The sequence below is a fragment of the Mirounga angustirostris genome, unplaced genomic scaffold, assembly GCF_029215605.1.
Source record: "Mirounga angustirostris isolate CCGP_5_RB_7025 unplaced genomic scaffold, mMirAng1.0.hap1 SCAF_6, whole genome shotgun sequence".
Taxonomy (NCBI): domain Eukaryota; kingdom Metazoa; phylum Chordata; class Mammalia; order Carnivora; family Phocidae; genus Mirounga; species Mirounga angustirostris.
In genome coordinates this window covers 143,235,698-143,261,240 of record NW_026991714.1, presented here as the reverse complement: position 1 = coordinate 143,261,240, position 25,543 = coordinate 143,235,698, and the positions used below count along the sequence as shown (strand labels likewise).

The 25,543-nt window shown below is 37.6% G+C and overlaps 1 protein-coding gene and 1 long non-coding RNA gene across 8 annotated transcripts; one reads left to right on the top strand and one right to left on the bottom strand.

The window, feature by feature from the left end:
* Nucleotides 1-1,302: 1,302 nt before the first annotated feature.
* LOC135364807 (uncharacterized) lies at nucleotides 1,303-5,425 on the bottom strand. The gene is made up of 2 exons (XR_010412593.1): nucleotides 5,042-5,425; nucleotides 1,303-4,894 (listed from the first exon to the last, which is right to left on the bottom strand). It is a non-coding gene; the product is annotated as an uncharacterized LOC135364807 (long non-coding RNA).
* On the top strand, nucleotides 4,889-25,543 carry TIAL1 (TIA1 cytotoxic granule associated RNA binding protein like 1). Of its 7 annotated transcripts, none has more exons than XR_010412592.1 (13): nucleotides 4,889-5,074; nucleotides 11,648-11,744; nucleotides 16,533-16,682; nucleotides 16,946-17,000; nucleotides 17,158-17,245; nucleotides 19,136-19,211; nucleotides 20,339-20,447; nucleotides 20,760-20,855; nucleotides 20,956-21,040; nucleotides 21,290-21,413; nucleotides 21,598-21,656; nucleotides 21,751-21,890; nucleotides 22,719-25,543. XR_010412592.1 is itself a non-coding variant. In XM_064595330.1 (13 exons), the coding sequence occupies exons 3-13, from the start codon at nucleotides 11,733-11,735 to the stop codon at nucleotides 22,843-22,845; spliced, it is 1,011 nt and encodes a 336-aa protein (XP_064451400.1). In that variant the 5' UTR covers nucleotides 4,889-5,074; nucleotides 7,759-7,820; nucleotides 11,648-11,732; the 3' UTR covers nucleotides 22,846-25,543. The 7 variants fall into 7 exon arrangements, 6 of the variants coding, with proteins under 6 accessions (XP_064451400.1, XP_045734921.1, XP_045734919.1 ...); XM_064595330.1 differs by lacking the exon at nucleotides 21,598-21,656 and adding an exon at nucleotides 7,759-7,820 and having other exon boundaries at nucleotides 16,584-16,682; XM_045878965.3 differs by lacking the exon at nucleotides 21,598-21,656 and adding an exon at nucleotides 7,759-7,820.

Below are 25,543 nucleotides of genomic sequence, written 5' to 3'. Positions count from 1 at the left end.
TTCCTTCTCTCCTTTGACAAGTGTCCAACCTCTGTTGTGGGAGTCCTGGCCTATTCCAGTTCTCTCCTCCTTCCATTCGTCACAAGTTTCCCTCGGTGCATCTCTTGCATATCTAATCCCATTTTGGTGTCTCCTTAGAGGACCCAAACTACACAGAGGGAGCATGTCCCATTAACTGGGGGCAGGGGAGAGCTATTCAGTAATTGGAGTTAAAAAATAATGGTTATCTGGGTGCCCGGGTGGCTCGGTTGGTTAAGCGTCTGCCTTCTGCTCAGGTCATGATCTCAGGGTCCTGGGATGGAGCCCCATGTTGTCAGGCTCCCTGCTCGGCAGGGAGTCTGCTTCTCCCTCTGCCCCTCCCCCCACTTGTGCTAATAAATAAAATCTTAAAAAAAAATAATGGTTATCCATATGGAAAAACGTGAAATTGGATCCCTACTCTACATGTATATAAAATTCCAGGTGGATTAATGACTTAAATGTCAAATACGAAGTTTAAAAAATTTTAGTAGACTCCATGGATGAGCTTCTCTGAAGTCTATAATTTAGGCTTAAGGTGGGGAAATATTTCTTAAATAAGACACACACATACACACGATAGATTTGACCATTTTAAAGGCATTTATAAAGAGAAAAAAACAATTTACAAACTGGGAGAAGATATTTGCAATATCAGTGAGAAAAAATTAGCATGAGAATTCATAAAAGTCAAGGAGAAAAGCACATATAACCTCATAGAAAAACAGGCAAAAGATATCAACAGGCATTATTCAGAAGAGGAAACACATATGGCTAATAAAATATGGAGAGATGTTCAGTCTTAAGTGATTAGGTAAATGCAAATTAAGACCACACTGAGCTCACACTTAGATTGAAAGAAATGTAAAAAGTCTGACAAAAGCAAGTGTTGAAGAAGACATGGATCCAGTCATAAGACCTCCTACAGAATGCTACTGGGAGTGTAAATCAGTGTACCTACTTTGGAAAAAATATTTGACATTATCTTTTAAAATTGAATATTCACATTCCCTGTAACCCAACAATTCTACTTTAGGTATAAACCCAAACAGACCAAAGAAAGCTATCTATATTATAGGAGACACGCACAAGTATGTTCATAGTAGCACTGTTCATAATAGTAAAAACCCAGAAGTAACCCAAATGTCCATCAATGAGAAATCAAAGTGTGGTATATTCACATACTGGAAATCATACAATAGTGAACATGAATAAGCCAAACACATAAAATATGGCTGAATCTTACATTAGGCGAAAAAAATCTCACAAGGATACAAAAGCACATTTTTTCCTTTGTAACAGACTTTATTTTTTTTCAAGATTTGATTTATTTGAGAGACAGAGAGAGCACAAGGGGGGGGAGAGGCAGAGGGAGAGGGAGAAGCAGACTCCCTGCTGAGCAGGGAGCCCGATGCTGGGCTCAATCCCAGGACCCTGGGATCAGGACCTGAGCCTAAGGCAGACGCTTAATCGACTGAGCCACCCAGGCGCCCCCAGACTTTATTTTTTTAGAGCAGTTTTAGGTTTACAGAAAAACTGTGCCTAAAGTACAAAGTTCCAGTACACCCTCTCCCCCACCACAGCATACAGTTTCCGTAATATTACTGTCTTGCATTTATGTGGTATGTTTGTTGCAACTGATGAACCAATATTGATACATTATTATTTACTAAAGTCCCCACAGTTTACATTAGGATTCACTCTTTGAGCTGTACAGTTCTTTGGGATCCACAAAACAGTATCATACAGAATAGTTACACCACAGTAAAAATGCTCTGTGCTCTACCCGTTCCTCTTCCCTCCATTGCCCCTGGCAACCATACATCTTTTTAGTCTCCACCGTTACACATTTTCCAGAATGGCACATAGTTGGAATCACACAGTATGTGGCCCTTTCAGACTGGTTTCTTTCACTTAGGAATATGCATTTAAGATTCTTCCATGGGCTTTTTTGGCTTGATAGCTTTTTTTTTTTTTTCACTGAATAATATTCCATTATCTGAATATATCACAGTTTATCTATTCACTTATTGGAAGACATCTTAGTTCTTCCAATTTTTTGCATTATGAATAAAACTGCTGTAAATATTCGTGTGCAGGTTTTTGTGTGGACTTAAGTTTTCAACTTATTTGGGTAAATACCTAGGAGCTAGGTTTAGCTTTGTAAAAAACTACCAAAATGTATTCCAAGGTGGTTGTACCATTTTGCACCCCCACCAGCAATGAATGAGAGTGCCTGTAGCCTTACATCCTTGCCCGCATTTGGGGTGTCAGTGTTCTGGAGTTTAGCCATTCTAACAGGTGTGTACTGGGCATATTCTCTTTCTTTTAGGGGGAGCATACTCTTTTTTACTATATTAAAAACAATTAAAAATACGTTGCATACACACTTCATATATATATATATATGTAGTTGTATTCTGTATAAATACGTATATGGAATAAAAATTCATAAAAAGGAGAACAAGAATTGGTGAAGATTTGTGATTATATTCACCCCATGTGAGGGGAGGCAAGAGGATCACTTAGTATGGGGCTGGGGGAGGCAAACCATACATTTGGTTGTAAATTGTCATTATAACTTTTTTTTAGGGTAGAGAGTTCACAGCTATTATTACATTGAAAGCAACTAAATTAATAAAGGTGGGTTGTGCGTGGTTGGCTGAATAATGGCCTAGCAAAGATGTCCATGTCCTAATCCCCAGAATCGGTAAATGTGTTACGGGGGGGAAGGGACTTTGCTGATGTGATTAAAGGTGTTGAGTTGGGGAGATTATCCTTGGCCCAGTGTAAACACAAAGGGTCCTTGTAGGTGAGAGGGAGGCAGGAAGACCAGTCAGAAAGGGGGGTCAGGATAGAAGCAGAGGTCAGAGAGGAAAGAAGTGGCTATGCGGTTTCTGAAGATGGTGGGTAAGGCCAAAAGTCAAGGAATGCTGGCAGCCTCTAGAAGCTGGAAAAGGCAAGGAACCCATTCCTCCCCTGGACTTCAGCAAGAACCAGCCTGCCAATACCTTGATGTTGGCCTAGTGAAACTGATTTTTGACTTCTGACCTCCAGAATTGTAAGATAATAAATTCCTACTATTTTAAGGCACTAAGCTTGTTACAGCAGTAATAGGAAACTAATACAGTGGGCTAGGCATGGATCAATGACTGATTGGATTATGACAAACCCAGTTCTATACCTAAGTCCAATAAAAGCAAACACCCTTGAGAAACTCCTCACTGCTTCAAAGACAAAGCTCAACTCCTCAAGTCCTTCACAATACAATTCTTTAAGCCCACCTCTCTCAACTCTCAAGACCCCTTCGCCATGCCTTCCCCTCTCCTCCCTCCCCAAATAACTATATACTTTAACCCTGGATCCTGGTCTCTGCGCCCTTTTGCTACTCCCACGGACTCTTACGGGGTTCAACTTCCTTGCCATGGAGTCTATGAAGCTTTCCAGGTTCAAATCCCCCTCCCCCTCAGGACATGTTGGCAGAGCCAACTCTTAAGGCACTGTTTAACTGGGACCTTTAAGGTCGGGCAACAGGCTGAAAGATCTTTATCACCACCCTTCACCAGGAGGGGGTACAAACTCAAGATGCTGGGGGGAGGGGACGTAAGCGCACCATGAACTGTCGTGTGTGTGGGGGGGGGGGGGGGAATTCTACAGGGTTACAGAAGCAGTTTGAAAACGGCTCCCTCCATTCTCAAGCAAGACTTCATTTCCCGTCTACAGGATGGATATCTGCAAACACAAGCTTAAGTCTGCACGTCTCGGCCCAAAGATTTTTTCCACTCCAAGAATTAAATAAGGGGTTGGAGGGCATTATCACTGCACCTTACACTGACTCGATGAGTCATTTTAATGGAGGACTGCTCTACTTACCATCTTATCCGACGAGATAACGGACGGGGGAACCTTTGAAACTTACAAAGCAATCTACAAACGGCCAACCTAGGCCAGCAACACCTATTTGCGGGAAAACACGCCCAAGAGACAAGGCCGGACCTTAGGAAGCCCGCCGGGACCCAGCGAGCGCAGCTCCCAGCTCAGCCCGGACCCGACGTCCACCACAGCCCCTCCAGCCCGTCGCGCGGGTCGGCGGTTGATGACCACGGGTCGGCTGTTTGGATGAATAGGGGACGGCTCGAAACGCCCGCTGACTCCGACACCACGCGGAGCCAAAGCAGGGATTCAGACGCAATTAAAGAAACCGCTCTCAGGCTGGACGGAGGCGGAGCGGTAGCACAAGCTGAGCCAACTGAAGAGCCTTAACATGCTCCGAGCAGTCCTAGGACAGCCCCCAGCGCGAGGCACTCTGGGACTTGTAGTTTATTTCCCGGTCAGCGTTTTTTCCGTCCGGTCTCCCCGCCTTTCAACGTCGCTTTTATTCTCTGCTTCTCCTTCCAGCACGCCGACTTCCTGGTGGCCGCACGTCCTCACGTATGACTACACTACCCAGAAGTCTCTTCTTCGCGACCCGGCGCGTCGCGGGCGCCGGCCGTCTCCTGTGGACTACAGTTCCCAGAAGTCCTCTGGAGAAGTGCTTCCCTCTCTCATTTCCAGGACCACAATTCCCAGAACCTTCAGCTTCACGGCGGTTCCCTTTTCACTCGATCTCTTCTTGAACTGGCTGGGCTTCAGCCGACCAGCAGGCACTCAGCGACGACGTGATTCGTCGGGACTGGGCACAGGGTTTCCTTAGCGGCCTGTTTTTCTCCCCACTCAGTTATTCCCTTTACAGGCCGTCGCGGCTGGCCTGAGCGGTGACCTGGCGGGCCGCGCCTGCGCTCTGCCCCGTTTCCTGCCTGGCTGGTGGCGGTGGCCATTTTGTTCATCCTCCTCCTCCTCCTGCTCCTCCTGGTTGGAGCGCAGTGTCCGGAGCGGGCTGGGGGGAGAGAGCCCGAGAGCAGGGTTCGGTGGCTTTTCCTCTGTCCCCAGCTGGTGCCCGGAGCCCCCCTCCCCTTCCTCCCCACCCCCTCCCCTCCCCAGCCCTGCCCTCCCCCTTGTCCCGGGATCGCTCCGTCGCACCCACCATGATGGAAGACGACGGGCAGCCCCGGACTCTGTGAGTACCCGAGACGGGGGTTGCCAGGCGCCGAGAGGCCCGGGCACGGCGGGACGCTGAGGGAGGGAGCAGGAGAGCGGGGCCGAAGCTGGGACTTACGGCGGCTCCCTGGCCGGGGTGGCGGACGCGGAGTGCATTTCTCTTCTGTCCCCTTTTCCTTGGGAAGGAAGCCCTCCCTTCCCCCAAACACAGTCACTTCCTGGGGTCTGGGGTTTGTGTCGACCTTTTCCTCTCGCGCCCTTCTTTGCACACCCTCCCTAGGCCGGCTTTCTGCACGGCTGGGGCTGTCAGGCCCGGGAGAGCTCCTGCTCCCCCTCTGCTGTGGGGGCCCTGGGCTGGGCCGGGAGCTGCCGGTCCCCACGGGGGCAGGGCCTGGGTGGGGGTGGGACTGGGGGTGGGACCGCAGCCTCGTGCCCCGCGGGCCCCGAGGAATTAGCGCTCTCGCTCTGCAAGCCCCCAGCTCCATCGCTCCCAGCTCTTCTCCCAAGCTAAGCTCTCCGAGGAAACTGGACGCTCTTCCTCCACTCAAGCCCCTTCTCTCTTTCTGTCCCACGTGCCCCCGCCCACGCTGTCAGAGACACTCGCCAAGCGCCCGCTACTTTTGAAGTGCAAAAGGGATGCCTCTTGCCGCCGGAGCATCTTTCCCTTCTTGGAAGTTTACTTTGAGCGCTACCTACGCTAAACTGACAACCAGTTGTTAAACTGCTTTTGCTCTTTGGGTGTTACCTCCTCCTAATCTGTTTGTGCTTTGAGACCTTCAGAATTGGATAAAGTGATGTCCGTTCACTATTCGATGTGTGTCTTCTGAGCACCTTTTCTTCCATCTTGCTGTTGCTTTTTACCTGAAGCCCGGTCTAATGAATGAATTTCCATCTTCCAACCGCTTATTCGAGTTTTCCTTTCTTTCCTAATGAAGAGTGATGACTCAGCATTTGCATTCCTTTCCAGATAGTGTGGCACTCCTTTCTTTTTCCTGCATTTTTAAAAAAAGTCTGAGTAACTTCTCATTAAATGTTTAAGTTGGCCCCCTTCGGTTTTCCTAGCCTTTGGAAGCTCAGCACACGTACCTCGAGTACGGGGAGTCAGATCGCTGCTTTGTTTTCTCTTGCCTCTGCCTGGTATTGATATGATCATAGGCCACTTGGCTCTGCTATCTGTTGGAAATTACTTTTTGGGGAATAGATGAAGGTGGATGGGTACTCAGGAAGTTGGACTAGCTTCTCATCTCTTCTACCAAAGAAAGTCCGCTCAGTAAAGAAGATAGATACCTATTTACAATATTGATACAGGTTTGGTTTTTTTGTTTCGTTTTGGGGAGGGTGGGGGGTGGGCTTGCACTCGTTGTATCCCTATTTTTCTAATGTCTCACTAAAGTATTTGCCATCCTGTTTTGAGAATTTGAGGCCAACTTAAGCACATCAAATGTCTCAGGGAAAAGTCTGTTTTGGAGAATTTTTATATTTTGTGCTGTCTCCCATTACTAACTTTTTTTTCCCCAAAAAGAGAGAATTGGGACAATTTGAAATTTGCCCTTTAAGATCTGTTGAAGCCAAGGCTTGATAGTTAGCCATGTGTGCTTTGATGGAAGCATCTGGGAAAGTTGAATTTAGTGCCTAGCTAGCATGTATTTAACAAAGATAAAAGTTACATTGTATCTAAACATCTGAAATGTCATCATTGCATCATAAAAGCTACTGAATAATTGGTAAATTCTCATGGTACCTTTCTCATTAATTGTATTTGTTCCTTAAGAAGAGGAATTACTGGTTTTGTCGGGCTAAATAATACGCCATTTCACTACCTTTAATTCATACAACTATCTTTGCATTTGCCTTATCTTTATCTCCATCAGACCTTGGACCCTTCTCCAGTAGACTAATGAGCTAACTTTGTCACTTACTTCTTAACCTCTACTTTCTCCAATCTCCTGTTCTTTCTCTGAAATACACTTAAGTTGTCTATGTTTACAGTTGTCTAAGAATGTGACATGTGTACATGTGAGTAAAGAAACATCTTGAGCTTAGTTGTACCTGTATGTCAGTACATGTTTACTATTCTGTCTTCCTTTTTCCTTCTCCCACTCTTCTCTATGGGAAGGGTTTTTTTTTAGACAAGGACTGCTACATCTTCCTAGGTCTTACCCCTGCAGCACTTAGTTCACTGCCTGGAAGACAAGAGGTACTCAAATATTTTACAATGATTATACTTCTTTTCATTGAATTAGTATTAAGTTTGTTTTTTTTAAGTCCTGATTAATGTAAAATTATGAGCAGACATGACTGTCATACATGGTGTGGTCTGTTGATTTTTATATATTTTTTTAAAACCTTCGAATGTGGAATTTTGAGATAAAAGCAAATGTTTCAGAATTGGGATTTCTTGGTCAGATTTTAATTAAAATAATGCATAGTATAGTTTTTTCTAAGCGTTCATTTTACATAATTCCCCTCAAAGGGTTCTTTTAGGTATAAGTAACATGACAAAAACTTTGAACATGACTTTAGAGGTTGACATCTAGTAGGGTTTTATTTTGTTTATGGAGATCCTTTTATTTTACATTGTGATCTGTGGGTTAGGTTTTCACGTGGCTAGTATGTTTTAAAAGAATGTACTCTTAACAAAGCTTATCTTAAACTGTTTCCTTAAAATGCCTGTGTGTTACTAGTGAGGTTTTTTTCCTGCAGACACACACAAGCTAAGACATATGGTTCTATCATCAGAAAACAATATGGTGTTTATAGCCTAGGTAGGTCTTTAAATATTCATTACCTACAGTATTACTAATTTATTTGATGGTATTTAAAGTGGTATAGAATTGCTTTGATGTTGAGCCTAAAGTTTATTTATCCTTTAAAGGTCTGTTTTCTGATGTTCTTCGTTCTTATTTGACATTTATTTTGGGGTAATATGTATTCAATAACTTGTGATCTAAAAAAAACAAACGAGATCATGCTGTGTAATCTGGTGTTGGAACTAAACTGCCTGACACCGACCTTGTGGGACCCACATTTCAAACTTGTGGGTAGCTTTTGAGAGCAGAGATTTGATCCATGGTATATCTGAATCTATAATACAACATTAAATTATGGTGGTGTTCTATTGTAGTTTAATTAACTTTCTTAATTTATCTGATGCCTCAAAATGAGTAGGAATTGTGGATCTGGGATTACACCATGTTATGCAATGCCATCCTTTAAGGCTGTTCTTTCTTTCTGATGGAGGCTGTCAAAAGGAGGAAATAAGGCAGTGATTTAGAATATAATCTGAACATCGGAGGGCAATAGCAGAAGAAACTGTTAGATCCCGTTATAAAATTGACTAGCTATATGATGGATTTGGCTATATTGTGGCTGTAATTAAGCACCTCAGCCAACTTAATCATATTCTCTGTTTCTTTAAAATGTGTGTGTATGTGTGTCGATATCCCTTATGTAGGTGGTCAGTTCACTTATACCCACCCTGTATCTTTCCTCCACCTTGCCTCCTTCGTAAAATGAAATACTGACAAATTGATCAGTTCATTGGAGGCCCATTGAAGGATATTGTTATAAAATCTCCTCTTACATAGGAACTCGTCAAGAACAAAAGCAAAAATGTGACTTAATGGAAATTTAGCCAAAGTATCTTGTGCAAAAGTGCATGTAATTAATTTCAACCTTGGTAGGGCTATTCTTTTGAGTGAGAGTACATTCAGTGTTGAAAAAGCTTGATTAGTCTTCCGAAAGGCATGATGTTCCTAACTTAAAATTCTGCCCAGTTGGACATAGGAAGTAGTTTGGCAATGTGAACTTTTGCCTACTGTGAAACTGCCAAGTTTCTAGTCTCAAATTGGATTTTAACCCTTACGCTAGGGATAAAAGCATCATTTTCCGTTTTTAATGCTTTAGTTCCTACAGTTCCTGTTCATAGAAGACAAAATAGACCTAAGGTATGCCTTTTTTTTCCTTGAGTAAAAAATTGTTTTAGAATTTCCTAAGTGTTTACTCTTTGAATTGACCTCTTAATACAAGAATTTAAGCTATTTGTCTTTTTCTGCTATTTTGTATGTTCTTCAAGTAGAAATTTTATACTTAAGCACTTGGAACTTTAGAATATATTGACTACTTCAGAAGAGAAAGAGTGAAGCATAGACACTATAATTTAGAAAGAGAAAATACACTTCAGGGTACTGCCAAGAGATGATGTTCTTTCCAGGTCAGGTGTTGAACATCTTCCTTAAATATTTTTGTTAGTATTTATTTTGGGACATAATTTTATGGTAATGTAAGGTACTTAAGCTGTGCCGTACAGTATTTTTAAAGCTATAAGAAGTTTCTCTATTGAATATTATGAAGGATGGAGACACATGCAAGTGAATGAATTACTGAACTCGAGTAAAGGAAAAGGCAGTCAGATTTGGGTAACATTTAGGTGAAATTATATGGTGAATTATATCCTTTTTATCCTGGTAAATTAAGATAGCTCTGTGTGTTGTTATGGAAGGCCTTTTTTATATTAGCTTTGGAATTTAGTTTGCTGCTTTACCACTGAACTTTTAGTGGAGATATTTGAAAAATAGGAAACCTTAAAACTGGATTTTTGTATTTCATGACATTCTAAACTTAGATTACCATTTTGCTCTTTGGCATCAGTGCTTGAAATGTAAATTACTTTATTTAAATGTGCCTCTAGAAATTCTCCAAAATGTATAGCTCACTCAAAAAAGGTTGACTTGGAATAAAGGTCCTATTAAACAGTAACAACTTTAATTGTGACTGTTAGATGTGGAAGGTAATTAATGCCCATACAGTTTTTTTCTGAACAAATCAATGTTTAAACAGTAATGCAAATTTAAAACTATTTATTTAAATTTTATTATATAGAAGTGGTGTTCTATTTTGACTTTGTTATTAGTGTCAATACGTGAAAATCAGTTTATCCATTCCTCTTCTGTTCTCTTAGAGGTGAGCTAACTAGCACTTTAGGCTAAATGAATATAACATTTAGGAGCCCAAGGTCACTTGTTCATTTACTTTATAGATAGTTCTACCTTGTACAAAAAGAAATTTTTCCCTGGATACAGGCTCACAAATCCCTCTGAGTTAAAAAGGGACAGGCAGTTGTCTGGCGAGCTTATAATCCTATAACCTTTTGCTACTGCTGGAAAAAGTGTGTCATTCTGTGGCCTACCAATGGGTCTGCTCTACTTTAATTATATGAAAAAGATGGACTGTTTGTCACTGGTTTAGTCTTCTATTTAAGTAGCATTGGACTTAGGGTTCAGTTTTAGTACTATGTAGATATTAGTACCCATTGCAATGAAATTCTTAGCTGAACTGGGAAATTGCTACTCATTCTTCATCAGATAATTTTTTTACACTTTACCTTTCTTGGTTTATTTTTCCCTTTCAGAATGTTCCAGCTTAAAGCAGTTATGTATTTAATATGGTAACCATAGATGCAAGGCTTATTTTGGTCTCAGTACTCAGTTTCCAGATGTTATATGTTATCATTAGGAAAAGAAAACTTACGTCTTTTTAATTTCCAGGAGAAGCTATGTTAAATTTTATAAATATTGTTTGGTTCTTGAGGTTGTTCACAACAAATGTGAGTTTTAGGAATTATACACTGAGTACCAGAAAGACTTAAAAGTTTGGCAGTTTATTAAGCTAAATTAATATAAATCCATGGGACAAGAGAAACCAGGTGGTCATTTCTGGGCGGTGGTGTTCTTCTCTTTTGAGTATTCTGAATTTCTTAATACAGAATATATATAGTCAATATGTAATTAAAAAAAATAATTCCAAATCTTTAAATAGGCATAGTGAAAAGCATACCTAGATTTGTCTTAAGTTTTCTCTGAAATTCTGAAGACATCCTTGTGTTTGCTTTTTTATCTATATAATGATGTATTTTGTTGATTCTGATGTATTTTAGACTAGGAAATTTTATTATTTTGCCCTGCGTTCCTAAAACAAAACAATGAAGATATATCATCAATAAATCTTGTTTAGCAAGACAAAACAAAAGCTTCCAATCTCTGTGTGTTTTGCTAACTATACTCTCATTCTCTTCTTTATTCATGTAACTGTTTTTGTTGGGGGTCTAAGATAAACTCGCCTTATGTCTAATGTCTCTTTATTGATCAGGTGTTATAATTAATCAGTATTTTTGGTGGTATTCGTGTGTGAGTCACACACACACTATTTTGAATTGTGTTTTATATCCAGAAATTACAGTTATCTGGAGGTTGGTTTAAATTTTATTATTTTTATTCTAATAAGTAAGATGAGGCAATGATATGTAGGATACAGAATAATAATAATGCTTTTGGGGCATGCAAGGTCACATTGATTTCTTCTTTATCACAGATGTTTGAAGTGTTACTTTAGTGGCCTAATTTAGTACCTAAGAACACTTGCTGCTTTCCTAAATAAGGGTTAATTTTACTTGCATAGGATTAGGCTTAATTGGAAAAAATTTTATTGAAGACAGAGGAAGTTAAAATGAAATAAAAGGTACTTAAGTGGTAATACATTAGAACCAGAGCTGAAGGGAAATTGCTGATAATGTATTCTTTTTCTTCTTGAACAGATACGTAGGTAACCTCTCCAGAGATGTGACAGAAGTCCTTATACTTCAGTTATTCAGTCAGATTGGACCCTGTAAAAGCTGTAAAATGATAACAGAGGTAAGGTCTTCCCAGTTCCATGTGCTGACAGCGTGATGTTTAATGTTGTGAGATACATGAGTTGATTAGTATCATTTTAAAATATCATTTTATGCCTCAAGTTATTCTGATGGAGAGATTCGTGTTTGTTGTGTTGACTTACTGATTTGGCAGATAGACTAGGTTTGGAACGGAGTTTTATTTGAGAGGACAAAGTTTGTGTTCTGTTACTCTCACATGGTCATTCTTCAGGATATAGTTACCTTCAAGTGATTCTGCTTGTAAAAAATTGTTAGCGCTTATCTCAGAGTGTTGAAAAACTATATAATATTTCATACAATTCTAATAAGAATGTTCCTGATTCAGATGATAGACATTTAAAGTTTAGGAATTGGTGTAGTAAAAGAACATTAGGTTCTTATGTGCATAGTGTAGCACCATGCACCTTGTGTACCTCTAATAAATACTAATAACAGCAGCTTTACATAGACTGGACTTAAATTGGTAGGGCAATCATTTTATTTTCCTTTTTGCAAAGGAAACTTTCTCTTTATACTCTCCAAACATTTTATAAAGAAGAAATCAGTGTAACCTTGCATGCCCCTTTATACTCTCCTATATAAGCCCAAAGATTTGTTTCAGTTCGTTCTCTTCTTCCTTTTTCTTTATTCATCCACGCACTTCTTAGACTTTACTATGTACCAGCTGTTCCTGTAAGTGCTAGAGATACACTGCTGAATAAGACCGTTCTTAGCACCGTAGAATTCTACAGCCTAATGAGGGAGACAGAGGGGTTAACAGGCACAAATGACAGAGGATGGTAAGTGCCGTGGAAGCAGGCAGCGTCAAGTGCTATGGGAGCACAGAGGTCCAGGACCGCCTCGGGTCAGGGGAGGCTTTATTGCGGGAGTCAGCGTCTAGGCTGAAACTGAAGGAGAGTAGTGGAATCTGAGGAAGAAGGGATCCCAGAAGAGAGAAGAATGTTGATCCAGTCTGGTAGACAGAGTGAGCAGGAGTGCCCATGAGAGGAAGTGGGAAGTTAGAGACCATAGTGCGGTTGGTGTTCCGAATGGGATTAATCATAAAAGATGCCAGGATAGGAGGCACCAGTGTCCGGCAGGGGCCGGAGCTGTGCTAAGGAGTTTGTGTTATACCCTGCGAGGGGAACCATGAAAAACCCATAAAGCAAATTGGCCTTTTGATCTTCTTTTCTAACTAAGAAGAGTCCTTATTCTGTTCCAGTACCTCTTCTTTCCTTCCTCTCTGATTATTCATTGATTCATTCTTTCATTCATCAAAAATTTACTTTGTGCTAGGCACTCTTGAGAGCTCTGAGGACATAGTGGAGAGCGAAAGGGAGGAGACTCCCCATGAGTTTACATACTGTTGAGAATATTGTTAACAGACAAGATAATTGCAGATAGGGATAAGAGCTATGGAGAGAATAAAGCAGCTCTATGATGGGGATTGGAGGGTTGGTGTTTATATAGGTTGGGTGTTGAGGGGAAGATGTCACCTCTTTGATCTGAGACAGGAATAACAAGATGGCGCCATCTATGTTAAGAGTTGGAGGCAGAGGGAATGGCATATACAAAGGCTGTTGAGTTGGTAATGAGCTTGGTGAGTTCATGGAACCAAAGACCAGGATGGCTGGAGCCTGGGGAGAGGAGGGAAGTGGTGGAAAATGAGTGTAAAGAGGCAGGCAGGCAGGGTTCAGAATCACCTAGGGAAGTGTGGGTCCTGACACACAGTTTGGATTTTACTCTGGTTGTGGTGGGAGTTTTAAGCAGAGTAATAAGGCACTCTCTGATTTGCATTTTTTAGATTATTTGGAGACTGTTGTGGAGAATGGATTGTAGGGGGCAGGAATGGAAGGAAGGAAAGCAGCTGGGTTTATTTTACTAGTCTAGGTAAGAGATGATGGGGGCTTGTTTTTTAGATTGGTAGGTGGAGAGATAGAAATAGGTAAGTTTGGGATATAATTTAGAGGTGGAATCCATAGGACTGGATTGGCTGGGGGACATAAGGGAAAGAAAGACATCAGGAAAGATGCAAAGATTCTTGTTTGTAGTTGTATAGATGGTAATGCTATTTATTCGCTCAAATGGGCATGACCAAGGGAGGTGTGGGATGGATGGGGGGAGTGCTGGGAATTAGGAGTTCTGTTTTGGCAGTGTTAAGGTGTGCATTAGACATCCAAAGGAACATTATATTTAAGTAGTTGGATAAACTGAGAGACGAGTGCTGATGATAGCAGCTTGCAGTGGTATTTGAACCTATGGGACTAGATGAGGTCTAGTTCCTTGATCTAAAGAGAGTGCTGATAGAGAGGAGTAGAGTGGTCTAGGTCTAAGCCCTGGAGCATCTCAACACTTAGGGTGACGTTTAGAGTTTGAATTAAGGGGGAAGAACTGCCTTCTCAAAGATCCTCCACTGAGAAAACCAGAAAACCAAGAGGCTGTGTGGAATCTAAAATGGAGTATTTAAAGGAGGGGAGGAGTCGTTAGCTGTTTTGAATTCTGCTTGAAAGTCAAGGTGAGGACAGAAAAGAGATCACAGAGGTGGCAGAGGGGTCAATGGTGAGCTCAACACAAAGTTTCAAGTTGGGTTCCTACCCAACCAGGCAGCCAACTGGAGTGGGTTCAGGAGAGAATGGGATGTGAGAAAGTGGAGGGAGTTCTCTAGAAAATTTTTGAGAAACATTTGATAAAGATTTATTTTAATAGTATTCTTTTTAAAACTTGTGTGCACAATCAGCCATTTGTGGGGAGAAGGATTTGAAATGAATTTGTAAAATTTATCCATATTCTACATATCCATATTCTACAACTCCTACATTCAAACTTGTATATAGCTGTAAAATCTCATATTTCTCTGTCTTGACATTTATGTCACCCAACAAAAATTGGTAACAATAATTATTACGGTTAAGCACGTGGTTGATGTTTAGAGCGTCTCTTGGTGGCATAAATGGGAAGCTTCCAAAGAGTATGAACTCTAGTACAGAATATCTAGGTGTTTATTTTCCTTTCCATAAATTCCATTTCAGTATATAAAAAATGCTTTTTCCCCTTAGTTTTGTGATTTTTTTACTTTAGATAATTGTTTATCTTAGATTCTAGCTTTCTCTGTATACTATGTTATGTTACTGATTTTAAGGCTAAAAAATTCTCTGACAGTTGGGTTGTGACAAAAATCAGTGGTGTCTTACATGAAATGCGGTGTGATATGAATGTGTGTGTGCGTGTGTGTGCGCACATATGTTCATACATTGAATGGGGTTGGCCTCTTACTATTAGGTAAACTTGAAGTCAGTCTGCATGAGTTAGGGTAGTTTACTAAAGCCTATTGTTACCATGGATCTGCCATTGGACCCCTGTATGTCTTGCTATAATTACCAGTGTTTTCTGTACAGACCATCAGGGCAGAAGAGATAGGAGTAAAATGAAAAATTGACTAGCATAGTTTTAGCTTGCTCTTTACCTTTAAATCCTTTCTACAGATGAATATCATTGGTAAATGTTAACTCTTTCACAAGAGGAATTTAAGTGCATGTTTTTCTTTGGAATCTTTTCTCCATTTCCTTTCTATATCTCTTAAGAATAGAGTTCACATGGCTACAGTAGGATTTTGTATGAGAGCCCATAGTTTTCTTGTCAGTATTAATGATCACACTTTTTTTCCCTCAAGGAAATGCCTTCTGGTTGCCTCGCCACTATTGTTTTAGACGTCTTATTTTGGATTTTTCTTCTAAAACTTTCCTGGAATGAAAAACAGTGGTTGTTGAAAAGATCTTTATTTTATCTGGTATTTTGTACCCCTTGTAAGTGCAACTAGCATTCCACATTTTAAAATAGTACTATTTTTTTTAGGGCATTTTACACTGAACAGTGATGAATGCTTTTAGCCTTATGCAAAAAATGTATTTGTACGGTTGCATAGCTCTTCAGTGCAGGTTGGAGTTTTATAAAACTCATTTCCGTTTTGGTTGTTAGATTATAAAGTTGCTATAACTTAGGTCGTACTTTCTAATTGTCTTTATAAATGTCTATTTGCCACCTCCTGTCAAGTATAGTATTGTAGAATATATTTAATAAAGATTTCTTATATTGGTTTTTTTGTGATATAAAATTGTAGCTTTGTTTTGGAATATTTTATTCAGACATATTTTCAGATGTTCTTTTCTTGATTTCTAGCATATTTTTCTGGTCTTTGAAGACTAAATTCAAAGTATATAGAATCTCCTGTTCATTAGGATAGCTTGAAAGATGGGGAGTTCATTTCAACAGCTGGTTATAAATTTGAAAATTTTCTGTTTTTATTCTCATTCCTTATCCAGAAAAGGAGTACATAATCTCATCTCCTCCTATGCAGTACTCATCCTAGTTTCAATCATAAGTAAAGTTTGTAAAGTTGGTTCATTTCTGTATTTTTTTTTTTGTCATGGGATATAGTTTATGAAGGGTTATGAGGCATAAATAGAATTCATCCTTTTGAAAATAATGTTGGGAGAGAGAAGAGCAGTGGTAAGGAGTGGTCCTTAAGGTTTTGTTTGGTCTAATATAAATTTCTGTTTTATATTTAACATATTTCACCAGAATTCTGTATTTTATTTTGCTTTTAATACTGATAGTCATGATTCTATACTGCTGTGATGGTTCTATTTGAGTACAACAGTATTCTGAGCTGCAAAGTCAGGTGTAGCTGTAAATCTTATTTTTGTAAGTGTTAGGCTTTCATAAGCTTATGCAATCTCACCTTGTACATTCCTAGCTGTCAGTAATGTTTTTTCCTGGATTTTCTTCTCAGCAACCCGATAGCAGAAGGGTCAACTCTTCTGTTGGATTTTCTGTTTTGCAGCATACAAGCAATGACCCATATTGCTTTGTGGAATTTTATGAACACAGAGATGCAGCTGCTGCATTAGCTGCTATGAATGGGAGAAAAATTTTGGGAAAGGTAAGATAATACAATGATGGCACCTCATGAGTATATATTTTTGCATGTCGAATTAGCTTGTGTGTGGTTTTTTTTTTTAGCTTGTATTCTTTTTAGCAAGTTTTTAAACAAATATTCAGCTCTGCTGAGTGATGGTTTCGCTTTATTCAGCCTAGTGTTTTTACAAAAATTATCCTGTTTGATAAATGATTTAATAAGTGGTAAGTGTTATGGTTCATAATGACATGCCTAATAATTGTATTAAATATAATCTTTATTTTTAGGAGGTCAAAGTAAACTGGGCAACAACACCAAGTAGCCAGAAAAAAGATACTTCCAGTAAGTACTCCTGCTGCATTTTACTGTGGAAGAGTTCTGAAATTATCCTGGCAGCGCTACGAGCTTAAATAGGGTTTTTCTTCCCTTAGTGTTGCCTGAAAGGGCTTATTAGTAGCTGGCTTTTTACGTATTTGATGACCAAATGCTTTGATTTCAGATCACTTCCATGTGTTTGTTGGGGATTTGAGTCCAGAAATTACAACAGAAGATATCAAATCAGCATTTGCCCCCTTTGGTAAAATATCGTAAGTATCATAATCAATACTGTACTCAGTAGTGATAGGCAAAATTGTATGATATGATTAACTTGTACTGGAATTAAGATTTTCTTTCCCTAGTTAGTGTGATTTTTTGTTTGTTTGTTGGTTTGTTTTGTTTTTTGATTAGTAGATGTTGTTGAAAATGTTAATGTCATTTCAATGTTTTGGGGTCTTGTTTTCATCTAATCCTGTGTATAATATGTGAAAAATTTTTAAGTGATTCGTTTGTTATCTTTGAAGCATATGTTTGGGTGGTACAGCCTATAAAAAAATCCAACTTTCTGTCAAATGTTTTCAAAATTTGGTGGTTAACCAAAAGTGAATGTGATGTATACTGTGTATTAAACTTTCATAGGAAGAGTTTATAAGTTGGGAAAAGTAGGTAAATCCTTGGGTATATTGCGGTTAAATTAGAAATGTACATGTTTAATTATAATGATAAATGTGTTTTGATATTTTAGCTGAAAAGTAGTACTATTATAATCCTAAAATGTTTTGTTGTCTGAGCCATAAATGTGGAATTAATTAGTGGATGTTTTTTTGTTACTGGTATTTGATTCTGCTAGTTAGGGCCTAAATGTGGTTTGATTTTTAACAAAGTTTATGCTCAAATCTCATTGTATGTTATTGTGATCAAATATATTGGAAAATTAAAAGTGGTTTTATGAGTTCTATAAAATGTTTATCACAATATATCTTTCTGATTAAAATCCGTATGTTTTATGTACTTCCTGTAGATTTAAATGAAACGTTGTAGTACTACTTTACAGGAATATGTTTCACCTAAGAACAACATTTTTCTGTATATAATTTGTTGTTCTGTAGATTTATTTGAAAGAAAGATTTAATTATTAATTTTCTATTTTGATACTTGCTTTGCTTTTTAATCTTTAAATGTGGTAAGTAGTACTGTTTTAAAAATCAGTATAAAAAATAATACAGGTTGCTGTTTTTCAATCTTTATTTATACCTGAGACCTGCAGTTTTTCTAAAGTCCAAGTCACAATTAAAAGTAATAGCATTCTGGTTATTTTGCAGAATTGCTCATAAGAATGGACAGGATCTTGAAGGCTAACTGCAAGGAACTGTGCACACTGGAACTCAGTTGTAGATTTTTTTCTCATTTCTATTTATTCTTATTATACATTATTTATATATACATATTTTAGTATTTACATTTTAACATTCTATATTCAGTGGAGTTCTATATTTCCAATCATTTTAACTTACTCACTAAAATTTCTGTGTAAATTTGTTGTTTTCGTACTGGTGTGCTTAGCATTGTTGTTAGTTTTTTATTCTCCTTTCTTAAATTTCTGAAAATGTCAATTTTTCAAAATTTACAGCTGCCCAAACTCCAAAATGATGGTAGAGAATTGACCAAGAAAAATAAAGAAATCTGTTAACAGGCCATGTATGCCTTTTTAATTCCTATTTTTACCTCTTTTTCAATTTTTTAATATTTCATATATTTTGTATCACTAGGCAGAAGACATTTAACTATTTAGAGATTGCATGGTAAAGTAGTTAGCATTGTTACAGTAATTTATAGAACCAGTAAACCTTAGAGGACACTAGCCAATAGAATATTAGAAAAGGAAACTATTGTTCCTATTAATCTTCAAATTTGAGCATTTAGTTTAGAAAGTGCAGGCTATTTGATTAGGTTGCATGTTTATTACATGTTTTTGTCCTACTGCTTTTTTCTAACAGGTAAAGAAGCGTTAGGGAGAGTTCAGGAATGGCAGTAGTTAATTAGGGCTAACTGGAATTTTATTTAAAAAAATGCTCACAATACAGTGTGTGTGGTTCCTTTTAGTTTTTATTTTGAGGATGACTCTTACTTCCCTCATTTAGCTGTGCTTCTTTTCACAGGGATGCCCGAGTAGTTAAAGACATGGCAACTGGAAAATCCAAAGGCTATGGTTTTGTATCTTTTTATAACAAACTGGTATGTTCTTTTCAACTCAGTGTAAATTTAATACAAAATTTAGTTGTTAATCAGAATCTTGAATATTCTTAGATGTTGCCTACAACAGCTTTTATGTAATTTTGTGGATTTTAATAGTAGAGTGTAATTGTTTTCTTGGAAATAAATTGCTGGAAAAAGTCTGATTATAAGAAAGTATCATGGTTGCATTTATGCATTGGTGAAGGTAAGATGTTTTGGAAGTCAAACTCAAGATTAGGACATATGAACTAATCTCAGAATTTGGAGGGAAGTTAAATTATATTTAGTCTGGACCATGAAAATCTCAGTTTTAACTTTTAAATTATCATCCATACTTTTATAGCTAGGATATTAATGACTACACCAAATTATGTAAATGAAAATTAAAACAATTCATCATGAGTTTTGCATGTATTCTTAAAGAGGTACCAAAATGTCTAAGCATTTGCATTAACTATAAGATTATAATAAAGTAGGCTTTGATAGTAGCATTTTAGACCAATTTTAGCGACTTAAATTATCTACATCTTATTGAAGTGGCAAGATGAAGGTTGGAGCTATACTCTTTCTTTGCTTAGATTCATTGCAAATTCACATTAGTTGTGATAATTAAACTCATTTTTATTGGTAGCATTCTAAATCTTAATAGAGAAGTCTTCTGTCTTAAAATGAATTCTTAATCTTGTGTCACAATCCTGATCCATTGCTACTGGAATGTAGATTTTGGGGGTAGGTAATTTAGACCATAGTATTGGGAGTTTCCGTGTATCCTTCAGTAAAAGTTACATTTCAGATCAGCCATTAAATTAAGATACTTGTGGGATTCTTACTTTCCCTCTTTTTGGTAATGAGTGGGGTTATAATTTTTTTCTTGCATATTTGAATTATGATCAGTTTCCCTTGGTGCTTAAAGAAAAATAGTTTTGACATATCACTGGAGTTCAGATCATTTTTTGGTGGTATTAGTTCAGTTTTGTTTATTTAGGATGCTTAGTGAATTCATTCCCGGTACTGGTAAGATTTATTGGATCCCAGCGGTGCCAGCATTTTATTTCATTTTACTGAGTCTTACATGCCACAGTTTTCTGTGTTTGTAATTGCTCTTTCTTTCTCTTTTTTCTCTGTAGGATGCAGAAAATGCAATTGTGCATATGGGAGGTCAGTGGTTGGGTGGTCGTCAGATCAGAACCAACTGGGCCACACGTAAACCACCTGCACCTAAAAGTACACAAGAAAGTAAGATACGTCTAGTGTGTATGTTGAAATTATGGATACGTCACAAAATGATCAAGTAGTGTAATCTTAATTTCTTAAAATTTAAATTTTATTAGCATTGTAAGACTCATTTCATCTTGAAATTTAATTGTCTAATAATAATTTGGGCTTTGACAGTTAGTATATTTGGAGTTGTGAACCAGTGATTTTATAGATCAAATGGCATCAAGAAAAAAAACGCTATTTTCTCCCCCAATGAGGTGTATCTTCATACATAGTAATCTGTTTTATACTACTGTATAATCAACGTTTTTCTTTTCTTTCTGCATATAGATAACACTAAACAGTTGAGATTTGAAGATGTAGTAAACCAGTCAAGTCCAAAAAATTGTACTGTGTACTGTGGAGGAATTGCCTCTGGGTTAACAGGTACAACATGTGGTTTTCTCCTCCCCTTCTCTGAGGAGCTTTATCACTCTTCGTGTCAGTGTCATGAGCCTTAAGTATTTTGTGTGTTTTTGTTTCTCAGATCAGCTTATGAGACAGACTTTCTCACCATTTGGACAAATTATGGAAATAAGAGTTTTTCCAGAGAAAGGCTATTCATTTGTCAGGTAAAATTCGACCTACAGGTTACTCTTCTGTTTGACCCATTCCTTTCAGTTACATTATTTGATCCCCTCAGGTATCAGCCTTTGTTATTTTAGTAGTTCTTTGCAACATAGAACTTTAACCTACCTACATAATGTACTTTAGGAAAATACCAAGTTGACAGTTATAAACTGAGTTTCTGTTATTTGCTGTGTAAGTTCTTTTGAAAGAAAAAAAAAAAAAGACAAAATCCTCCTATCTTCCCCTTTTAGATTTTCAACCCACGAAAGTGCTGCTCATGCCATTGTTTCAGTGAATGGCACTACAATTGAAGGACATGTTGTTAAATGCTATTGGGGTAAAGAATCTCCTGATATGACTAAAAACTTCCAACAGGTAATTCGATTTTTCACAGCACTTTTTAAGGTTTCCATCTTACATATCTACATAGAAGCTTTAAAAACTCTGTAAAATAAACAGAAAATAAAGCATATAGCTGCTTTCAGTTTATTTTATTAATGCTTTTTCAAAAGTGATTATTTTGCGGTATTAACTGAATCTTAATACTTTCTTTCCACAGGTGTCACCACCCCAATAAACTTAGACAATGATAAATAACAGAGTCCTATTCACATAAGGGTGCTTACTTAGTTTTTCTCTTCCTTGTCTCCCACTTTCTTCAAATACTGTGTTTCTTACTTACTCCCTAAAACGGTAATTTGCTTTTTCCTAGGTCGACTATAGTCAGTGGGGGCAGTGGAGCCAGGTTTATGGAAACCCACAACAGTACGGACAGTACATGGCAAATGGGTGGCAAGTACCGCCGTATGGAGTATACGGGCAACCGTGGAACCAACAAGGATTTGGAGTAGAGTAAGTTGTTTGGGTTTTTCCAGTATAGAAACCGATACGGTTGTGACAAAAGAAATTATGAGTGTGTTTTTCTAGGAGAATCTATTTAAAGTAAATTCATCAGGCTGTTCGACATTTTAAGTGTTACAGAAACCTTATGAAAAGTGATTTATAGTGCTAAAAATTTGCTCTTTATTACCTAGGTGAAAGGGGAGGTTGGGGTAACATTTGGTGTGTCCTTCTATCTCTGTAAGCTGTTGGTAGAATTTCATTTACATTTCTAATCTGTCTTATCTCATTTATTTTTGCATGGAAAAGGTCTTTGTCTAGATATGCTTAGAAATTTAATGATTTGTGTCTGTTGGCTCGTGTGAGAAGTCTAAGAGATTTATGTGGTACAAAGTAGCTTGCTTTTTTTCCTTTGTTAATAGAGTGGGTTGGTCCTTTGCACCTTTTCCCCCAGACCAGCCCAGATCTTTATTTTTACTGGTTCCTTCTTCCTTCTCTTTCCAACATGAATTTTGTGATTTTTAAATTTCTTATATTGATGTACTATGTGTGCCATATATGATAGGTAGGTGATTCGTCATTTTTTAAAAATCAGTTTTGAGATGTTCTTCAGAGAAGTCATTGTGCTAAGTTGTGATTATATTAACAAAAATGTAAGACTAATGTTTGGATATGTATTCTACATGTATGGATGTGTCATTTATTTCTTTGCTCTTTGTTGTGGCTGTGTTGATTTCTTATCTATTCTATGATGGGGCTCTGCTTGATTTTGGATAAATATATGGACAGTTTTTTCTTTGTGTTTGCTCAAGATTTTGTTGTTTTTTTTTTTTCCCCAAGTCAATCGCCTTCTGCTGCTTGGATGGGTGGATTTGGTGCTCAGCCTCCCCAAGGACAAGCTCCTCCCCCTGTAATACCTCCTCCTAACCAAGCTGGATATGGTATGGCAAGTTACCAAACACAGTGAGCTGGGACTCTAAACAAAATTGTAATTCATGATAGCTTCAGTTTCCTGTGACACTCTGAAGACATGAAAGTAGACATCGGAAAATGAAAATATTTATTTTAAAAATTGAAATGTTTGGAACCTTTAGCACAGCTTTGCTTTGGTGAAGGACACATGTCTTCTAGTTCTGCCTTTTTAAGTTTTTGTTCATGATGGATATGAACATGATTTTTCTTTGTGTACAAAAACTAAAATAAAGTCAATAAAGACAATTCTGACTACAAATTTTGATATAATAGGAGAAATGGGTAATACATTTTGATTCTTAGATACTATTCCATTTTTATCTTGCTGTTCAGTATTTTAACTCACTGTGTTTTTAAAAGAGCAAAAAAAGGGAGGATCGTGGAAAACTGGGAATCACATATAAGTTCATCCTGAACCTTGATACTCCCCTCCCCTCCCCTGAGGTGGACCACATTCGAAGTCAGCAGAATAAAGTGTGATATTGAGAAGAAATTGCATGATTTTGGAGTCGCTTTGGAGGAAATACTTACTTTATGCCTAAAGAAACTGAAGCCAGACTGATAAAGAAATTTTACAAACTAAATAAGGAACAGCATTATCTGAGTTACTTGAGCGAATGTTGGTGGTCCACATTAAGACGTTTTTAAAACTTTAAAAAGTGTTGATTATTAAAACTGTAGTAAATTACATTTCATTTTGGGGGGAAATTCCAAGTATGGTGTTTGTATTAAAGTCAGACAGTCATACTTGTGCTTTTACATGAAGTTTAAATGATATACATTGTAAATATTGAATAACTACAGTGTTTAAAAAGCATGCTTCAACATAGAAGTAGCAGCAATGTAATTATTTGAAGTAACACTTAACACACTCCACTGCATTGAATGCAGTGGATTGATAAGAATGTTGAAGACTGACACTTCCAAGGTTGGCTACTATGTAAAATTAAAATTATACGAATTACTATACAGAAAAAGCCTTAATTTTAATTTCATACAAATCTTTGATGCATTAGTACATTTTAAAATGTCATTGGAAATCAGATTTCTTTTTTTTCTTTCTTTCTTTACATCACTTGGTATGTAAATACCTTGATTAAAACCTTGTAAACCTATTCCAAGGTTCCTATAAGTTGTATAGTACAAGTGTTTTTAAAAAAAAATCTTGGGATGTTTTTTAAAATTAGATATATTTTGCCCAAGAATTTTTTTAACAAGATTGCTAAAACATCTTATTTAGACAGTTTGATGTACCAATTTATAATTGGATATTCAGCTTAAGTAGTACACAGAGTTGTGGCTTTTATTTTTATTTAACTTTTTTTCTTTGTGGGTAGTGTGCATGGGATGACAAGCCTGATCAGAGGCTGAGTTGTATGTGTGCAGAGTTTGTAAATGAACCAATTGGGTAGGTGTAGAAGACTGAATTTTGCTTCTGAGGTATTTTTCAGGCTATGTGGATAAAACCTGCCTCAAATTTCTATCCTAACAAGAATGTAAAAGATAAAAGTCCTATGTATTCGAATTCTGACAGCTAGAGGGTGCAAATGTTTAGGCAGTGTATTTAAAATGTTGCTTTGAGGTCTGGGCATCAAAATGAGAAAACCCTTACCAGTTAAGTAGTAAGATGCAATTAATACCCACAAAGTATTATTTTTTAAACGTTTAAGGTCTTACAATTAGCTTTAAAATAATGATGGTTTTATAAATTGGCGACTACGATAATTCTGGTATTTTTCTTCCTCCCCCATTTAGAAAAACAGTCAAATGTATTAAACATGAATATTTGCGGGGTCTGAAATTCATCTTTGGGTTAGATTTGTTACGGCACTTTAGTTTTAACCACAGGAGTCCTCTGTGACCCTCTTCTGTATAAAAGTTATCCTTATTTCTTTGTTTATGGCTAGTGTTCTTGGGGGATGTTATGGAAAAGTTACTTTATATTTTATAAGGAGAACACTCAAATTATATCAATTATGCCTCCTAGTTTAAAATTTCTTGAATATATGTGAAACTTGAACAACTAAAGACTTTTTTTTTTTAATATATCAATATTTTCAGTTTGCCTTTTTTGGTCTGCTAGTAAATTAAGTAGCTTATTGCAGTAGCAGGTAACTGTAGCTGCAATGTTTTCCTGGTTGTCTTTTCTAGGATTTCATAAAATGATCCAAACTAGTTCTAGCGCCATAGAAAACCTATTACTGAAGTGTCCTTCGTCTCAATCTGAAAGAAAGATTTCATGATCAGTTCAGTTAATGGAAGTTATTTCATATTAAATGGTTTTTAAAATACAGAGCTAATTATCCAAATAAAATGCACCATTTTAAAATACAACTGTCAAGCTAACACAGACTCAAGTCTATTTTATAACAAAGTGAAGTCAGTGCTATCTTGATCAATTTAAGCCTAAGAATCGTTGCCTTTTCCATGTTCATTAAAAACAACCGCAGAGATTCTTTGGCATGCGAGAAAATGTTTATTTCTTAATTATTTTGAGATTTATTTTGGTGATGTGTTTCTGACTGCCATCTTCTTTGCTCTGATAATCTCTCTACTAGTATTTCCCCCATACCATTCCCACGTGGTTTTTATGTCTGCTGGCAGTGAGAGGCTGAAATGACTGGCCAACGTAAGCCAAAGCTGTAAACGACAGTTGAAGTAAGTCTTTCAATAAAGACTAGACTATCTGATAA

Bases quoted from the DNA above. Each gene is read 5' to 3' on its own strand.
- TIAL1 (XM_045878962.3), top strand. From the start codon at position 5,043: ATGATGGAAGACGACGGGCAGCCCCGGACTCT. The intron at 17,001-17,157 runs GTAAGTACTCCT...CTTTGATTTCAG, and splicing joins CCAGAAAAAAGATACTTCCA to ATCACTTCCATGTGTTTGTT. The intron at 21,041-21,289 runs GTAAAATTCGAC...TTCCCCTTTTAG, and splicing joins AAAGGCTATTCATTTGTCAG to ATTTTCAACCCACGAAAGTG.